Below are 7,539 nucleotides of genomic sequence, written 5' to 3'. Positions count from 1 at the left end.
ATTTCAGTTAGACAATGAGCTAACATTTTGAAGCTTTAGAATATGTTTAGCTGTTTCATTTTAGAGCTGAGGAAGAGGAAGCTCTAAAATGACACTTTCGACCCTCAAATATTTTTTCTTCTATTCTTACTGCAACGTTTCACATTTCTGTTTTCTGTTGAAAACTATGACCCAGTTTAGAAAGCCCCTGCTTATCTATACATAAGGAATGACTCACGTACTGATGGGAGGAAAAAGAAGTTTACATAGAGAAAATAAGCATTATGCCTGCTGGATTGTTTTTGACAGTTGTTACATTGCTTAGTGGAGTGAATAGTACAAGCCCTAAAGCAGAGCATCCCACATAATGCTAGCCATGAAAATCTGTTTGGAGACAGAATAATTTCTAATGATAAGTCTGAAGTTCTTGTAAGGTTGGGGGCCAACAGTCTTTTAAGATGAAAAAATTCAAGAGATCTTGCAGATTAAGGATGAACTTTCTGAATGTTTTTGCTTTTCCAACAGGTAACAGCTACGGGTAAAGATCACCTTTAAAAGGGAACATGGATTTAATAAACTCAACTGATCAAAACAGTACATCAGAACCATTCAAATGGGTGACATCCAAGATTCTCATTTCCATTACCCTGTCTGTGCTTGCTCTGATGACAACGGCCATCAATTCTCTCGTGATGACTGCAATAATTGTGACAAGGAAGCTCCACCACCCGGCCAACTATCTGATCTGCTCTCTTGCAGTGACTGATTTCCTTGTGGCAGTCCTGGTGATGCCCTTCAGCATTGTCTACATTGTAAAGGAGACCTGGATCATGGGGCAGGTGGTGTGTGACATTTGGCTGAGCGTGGACATCACGTGCTGCACGTGTTCCATCCTGCATCTCTCTGCCATTGCTCTGGACCGGTACAGAGCGATCACGGATGCTGTGGAATACGCACGGAAAAGGACACCTAAGCACGCTGCCATCATGATAGCAGTGGTGTGGATCATATCCATTTTCATCTCCATGCCGCCCTTGTTTTGGCGGCACCAGACGGCCAGCAGGGACGACGAGTGCATCATCAAGCATGACCACATCGTCTCCACCATTTACTCCACGTTCGGCGCCTTCTATATCCCTCTGGCCTTGATTCTGATCCTCTATTACAAGATATACAAGGCAGCAAAGACATTTCACAGGAGGAGCGTCAGCCGGATCGTGAGGGAGGAGGGGGTGAACGGACAGGTCCTCTTGGACGCGGGTGAAAGAAGCACCAAATCAGCTTCAATGCCCAGCACGGCAGAGAAGACATCAGATCCCCTGGTGAACTCTGATAAAATCAACATCACCCTGCGAAGCCCCAGGTCTGAATCTAAGCACGAGAAGTCCTGGAAAAAACAGAGAATCTCCAGCACAAGGGAGCGAAAGGCAGCAACTACACTGGGTCTGATCCTGGGGGCGTTTGTGATCTGCTGGCTCCCTTTTTTTGTAAAGGAAGTAGTTGTTAATACCTGTGAAAGATGTCACATCTCAGAGGACATGTCTAATTTCCTAGCCTGGCTGGGATATATAAATTCCCTTATTAACCCTTTAATCTACACAATCTTTAATGAAGATTTCAAGAAAGCCTTCCAGAAGCTTGTGCGGTGTAGGCAATACTTTTAAGAGCTTTTGTTCGTATAAGGAGAACATACTCATTGTTTTTTAACCTGTATAAATTTGTATAACTGAGATGATGGTTATTGTATTTAAGGAAAAGCACCAAGACTCTGCATTTACATTATGACTTTTTTTGTATAAGTAGTATTGGGAGCATAAATTGCCCAAGTTTTAAAAAGAGATGGATCACCTGGGATCAGTTTTGCTCTAGAAAGAGAGGTAGCATATTGTGGCTCTGATCCAGTTGGGATTTGCACAGCTGCCTAACTTGAAGCATAAGGTATTACCTTAAATATGAAGGAAACACATACTTGAAGTAGACAAATTTTTTTAAAAAGTAACCCTCAAGCATCAATGAAATTTTAGGTAAAAATAACACATAGCTTTTAAACCCTACTAATATAGGATACAAAATACACCATGGAATCACAACATGATTTTATCAGTATGTCACAGGCCTGCAGCACAGAGCCAAGCCATTCCCAGCAAAGGGTAGTAGCTTCAAATATATCTAGCATCATCCTCTCTTGATTAGCTGAGTGCAGCTGCAGCCCTGCCTTCTCCCATAGATCAAGGTCTTCCCCGTGTTATGCCCCCACAGCAACCCAGCAGCAGGCAATGTGTTTTCATGGGTTACCAGGTTCACAGCAAGACAGTGTTGTGAGCCCTCTGCCACTGCACACCCCCAGCAGACACGGGCAGAGCCCCAAGGGAAACAGCCAAATACCTGGGGCACCTCCAGTGAGCTGGGTACACATCGTGCCCAGTGCTCTGAGACACCACTTCCATGGGGACTGGGGAGAAAAAAAGCTCATAAAGAGCAGCTGGTCCTCCTTATGGAGACATTAGAAGGGGGAGAAGCACGAGACACTTCTTTCTTCGGGTCCTCATCCCTACCTCACACACCCGGCCAAGCGCAGAACCTGTGACTTGCAGCACCAAACCCAAACACACCGTTTGTTCCAGGGCACTCAGAGCTCTGCTGCTGCTGCTGGAGGGTGGCTTAGTGAGGTTTGCTTGAGGGCAACCTAATGGAGAACTGGGGCTGACAGCTCTGGCTCAGCAAGTTCAGCCTTCCATCCTCAGAAGCTGAGTGTGCCCCAAGTCTTTTCTTGACTGCCTCAAGCACCAGGGTTGTGCACCCTCTTCCTAAGCACATGAGAAAGCACCAGGGCTCTCTGGAAAAGGCTGTGCAGCAACTTCTGCAGCCAGGGCAGATGGAGTGGCCTCAGTATGCAGGGCATACCTGGGCAGAGGATCCTGTGGGACACACTCTGGCAGGCAGCTCTAAACCCCTCTTTCCCCCAGAGCATCTAGTCCATATCCCCAGTCCCAGAATAGCTAAAAGGGCCTTGTAGGCACAGCCCTGGAACGTTTATCCAGTCAAAGGCAACATCAATGAATAACATCCTTTCTAAGGCCTCAAAGATGGCACCTTGGCCAATTCTGCTTGGCATGCTCTAGATGCCAAGCCACAGTGCAGGTTTGCTGACAGCTAAGGGTACTAACAGAGCAGGGGGCATTTGCCCCTGCGTGCAGTTGAGTCACTAAGAGCCACACCAGAACCCAGGGACAGGTTTTGCACTTTTCAGGACAAGCAGATTCAGGCTCTGTCACTGAGAGCTTGGTTTCGAATTCATTGCCAGACATTCAGTGCTGCCTCACAGGAACAGGGACTTGAGGCTCCTTACATGAACTGCAAACCTGGCTGTCAGCAGCAGCAGCAATGTCCTACTACAGTTTGGCACTTGGGCCAGCAGCTTAGGAACATCACAAAGAAACTGAGACTTGAGACTACTGTGCTCACCCTTAGTTTGGGAAAGGTGTCACCGGTCTTTGCAGTTGTTCTTCCAGGAGACTTTCAGTGGTTTGCATTAAACAAGAAAACCCAGACACCAAAAAAAAAAAAAATTAAAAAAAAAAAATCACTGTTGTTTCTCTCTCCCCCTCTCCCTCCCTTGTATTACAAACTCTGGAGTTCAATAATTTTTGTATTTTGCTCACTGGCTACCAGCTGACACAACAACTGTCAGAAGAGTTTCTTGCAAGATGACGAGGTTTGAAACTTGAGATATTGAACTAATTTGTTTCTGTCACTTGCAATTTACCGTATTCTGCTTTCACATCAGGGTCCAAATGAAATGCTATTCAGAACTACTAGAAACGGTGCATCTGCTTTAGCATTGGTTTTAACACGGCCAGGAATCTAATGGAAAGCTTATTTGTCATATTATGTAGCTCTAGCACAGCAGTGGCACAGCTAAATTTTGAGGATACTAGGATGCTACAGAATGGAATTGGCTCCTGCTCAGTGCAAGCTTAGTGCACTTCACTGTCATTGCAGCCAGAGCACAGCCCCTGTGACCTCAGCAATGGCTGCATTATGCTGAAAGAAAAAGAATTGCTTTGAACATCAGCTGTGCTCTGCTGTCTCCAGAAAGAGCCATGAAATCTAGCTTTCTAAAAGGATTAGCAGATTAGCAGGAGGCAGCAAAGAAAACCCCACTGAAACATTTAATATTGAAGATCTGTTTCCCATGTTTCCTGAGTACTGACTCATAATATTTTTTATCGGGAGGCATCTATTCCTCTCCCCTGCTTCTCCCTTTGTGACTGCTGGAATATGGACTATATTGTTTATCCTCTCACACATAAGATGTTTGACAATATCTTGTGAAATCAAATTGGAAGAAAAAATACGGGGCTGCTTTTTAGGAGAAAAGATACTTAAAATACTCATTTAAATAATAATGGATAAAACTCAAAGAATGGAACCATATGTAGATAAACAGAAAATAGCTGTCATTTATGCACTGTTAACAGTATTATATTCTGAACCTAATTAAGATGCTGAACATTTCTCAAGATGCAGGGTGGTTTCTTTTGTATGGTTTTCACTGAGCTGTATCTGCTCACCCTTCAACACCCAGTGGTGGAAGAGGCAACTACAAGAAATCCAATCTATTAAAAGCACTTGCAGCTTGTGGACCATCATTTCTTGGTGTCTGACTGCGACTCATCACTCGCTCCCTGACAGAATCCACTGTGCCAAACACTTTCTCACACACCACCACACAGTATCATTTCATCTCTAGCATTTACCTATGCACATGATGTGGTCAGAAAAAAACCACACGAGTTCCTCTTTTAAAGTGCATAAAGGTTAAGATTTCTGCAAAAGGTTGCTTCCTCTGCCTATGAAGTAAACAGGCATCCCCTGGACCTTAGCACCAGATTCAAGGAGCAAGGTTTTATGCACTGGAGCTAAGATTTTTTTTTTTGTGCCCTGGGAGTGTTCAGTCTCAGCAAACAGAAAAAAATACGTCTGGTTTCCTGTCCCTATCAGAAGACTCTCTGTGTGTTTTTTGGGGAAAGGGTTTACATCTCCTCCAGAGTTTGCACAAAGCTTCCTGGATCCCTATCCCTGCTGCAACTGCCCTCCCCATTGCTGTTTGCTGCCCACCCATCCACCTATCAGTTTAGATTCTTTTCCAACCCCCAGAGAACTGGATTTGAAGCAGCTGACCCCCTCCCACTTCAGCTTCCAGACAGAATGATTCCTGAAGTGGCTGTGAACACGATACCCCGTTCAGGTGGATGGTTTTTGCTAACAACAAGCAGTTAGATATACCTCATTATCCTGTCCTCATTTCTGTGCCTTCCCTCCCTGCCGGCTGCTTTATTGGTGTCCTTCCCTCCTGAGGATGGCATATCCCTACAAAGAGCTGGGGGATACAAAAATACATTGTTTTAGTGATGCAGTCGCACTTGTTAACGCATGACTGTACCACCCAGGAACACCCACCTCATCCAAATGCGCTTTTGGCAGTCACTGCCTTCAGCTGGTGCCTAATTGTTCTTGCTGCTAGGGAGGTACACGGAAATAGCTGTGTGCCAAACTGTTTTCTCCAGTAGTTACAAACTCAGCACATTATTTCTAGGCAAGTACACATTGCTTCTTGGCCTTTCCCATTTCAGATTCCCTTGCAGGAGAGAAACAGAAAAATCGCCGCTGCAAGAAAGGGTTTTTTTGAACCTCTGCACACTAAAGAGAATCACTGCAGGGAAGTCAAAGGAAAGCCTTGTGACAACCCTGTGAAGATTAAGCATAAACCTAACACTTGTCTCACCTAGAAACAAAAACTGCAACTCTCCAGCACCCAAGTGAGCAGCAAATGGCATCTGCTGGTGGGTCCTGTATTACTCCTGCAAAAAGTGCTGCTGCAGTACAGGGCCAGCACCAACAACAGCTGGTCTGCTAAAAATTACCAATTTTTATTACCAAAATTACTAAAAATTCCTGATACCTCCTTAAGTAAGAACTCTGCCACTCAGGAAAATTTCACAGGGGAATATTTTTTAGGAAAGGAAAAAAAATACTGTGTTTTATTAGTCAAACTACGTTAGTACAACTATGTATTAAAAATCCTGGTTGGGGCAGTGTCAAAGTCAAAGATGCTGCTCACCAGATGCTATTACTTTTTGTCCACTAGTAGCTCAAATCAATTGTATCCACACTTATTTATAATATAGTGGTATAACACATATCATATATATGATTCAGGCACATATTTATTAAAATATAGTTTTGAAGGTATTCATTGCTACATATCAAATGGGTGGCACTAATAAAATAAGCCTCTCTTTCAATTCTAAAGCAAGATAGCCTCCTACACATGCATGATATTTCCCCTCACTAAATTAAACCTCTTCCTGTTCTTCCTGTGCATTCATTGATTTGAAACTCAGAGAAGTATTTTATGGTTTGGGTTTAAAGATGAGAAACATGTTTAACACCACAAAAAGCACTACCTGCTAAGATAATGCTGGTAGAGTGATTAATCTTCTCACTTTCAGTTTAGATCATGACTGGTAGCAGACATCTAATGCAATAGCTAGCTCTGTGCTGGCAGCACTCCAGGATGCAAAAAACTGTGGCTAATTTGTATGACAGCAAGCGTCTGCTAAGCAACTCACTCTTGGCTAAGCCTGGTTTCCCATATTTCACAGTACAAAGCTGCATAAAATAGTCCACAGCCATGAAATAAGAAATCAACCAGTTTGCACTCCAGTCATTCCTAGCCTGGCAGCCACTAGAAGGCAGTTGCTCCACAAACACACACCAAGAATCAGCAGGAGAAAAGCTCTGCCTTTGTCCACAGCAAAAATAGTCAAAACCTTTCACGTCCATCTATTACTTCGGAGGTAGCCAGGAGGCAGCCTGAACTGGCTGATGACCAGGTGGGCTCAAGGCAGAGCAGCAGTGCTCCCCCAGCAGATGCAAAAAGAGGTCCCCTTCAAAGAGAATGCCACCAGCACCAAGTTTGGTCAGTACTAACCACTAACAAAACAAGGGGCAGTTCAGCATCTGGCCCCTCCTCCCTGCCAAGGGGAGTTTAAACAGGTATTCAAGTTCCCTTAGTATCAGCTCCTGCAGCTTACTGTCTATCCTAACTGAGATGGGCTCTTTCAGTGCTTCTGGCATATTTAGCAAGTACCTCAACAGCTCTATGCTGGTCAGTAAAGGGCTTGCATTCCCTATCTTCATAAAGTTAATCTCTTGAAGCTTGAGGGGATCAATCAGCTTGGGTATATGGAATTTAAGATGATAAAAATTCAAGTTAAGGGTTTTCGTGTAGTGGATTTTTCTTCCGTATCCACTCTGACAGCCAGCAAACTGCTGTTGTTTTGAACCCAAAACAGTTTTACAAGAAAGATGTATCTATAACAGGTAAGCATGATTTCATTTTTCACACACATGAAGGTAAGTCATACTACCATTTGAGTGCAAATGCCTTTTGCATTTTGACAAGTATTTCTCTCTTCTTGTTTTCGAATATGGAAGAAATATTAACTAACTAGTTATCTGAGGTAAATAGGGGGTCTTATCTCATTTTTACAG

At 43.7% G+C, this 7,539-nt stretch overlaps 1 protein-coding gene across 1 annotated transcript in view; it reads left to right on the top strand.

Moving 5' to 3' along the window:
* HTR1F (5-hydroxytryptamine receptor 1F) overlaps positions 1 to 4,593 on the top strand; it is a 109,103-nt gene extending 104,510 nt beyond the window's left edge. Inside the window, exon 3 of the mRNA XM_027663643.1 lies at positions 505 to 4,593. Within this exon, the coding sequence (XP_027519444.1) occupies positions 543 to 1,643 (1,101 nt within the window). The 5' untranslated portion in view covers positions 505 to 542 and the 3' untranslated portion in view covers positions 1,644 to 4,593. The remainder of the gene's footprint in view (positions 1 to 504) is intronic.
* Positions 4,594 to 7,539: the final 2,946 nt, after the last annotated feature.

The sequence above is a fragment of the Corapipo altera genome, unplaced genomic scaffold (genome assembly GCF_003945725.1).
Source record: "Corapipo altera isolate COAL_440 unplaced genomic scaffold, ASM394572v1 165, whole genome shotgun sequence".
In the NCBI taxonomy this organism is placed as follows: Eukaryota; Metazoa; Chordata; class Aves; order Passeriformes; family Pipridae; genus Corapipo; species Corapipo altera.
This window is presented reverse-complemented; position numbering and strand designations above follow the sequence as displayed.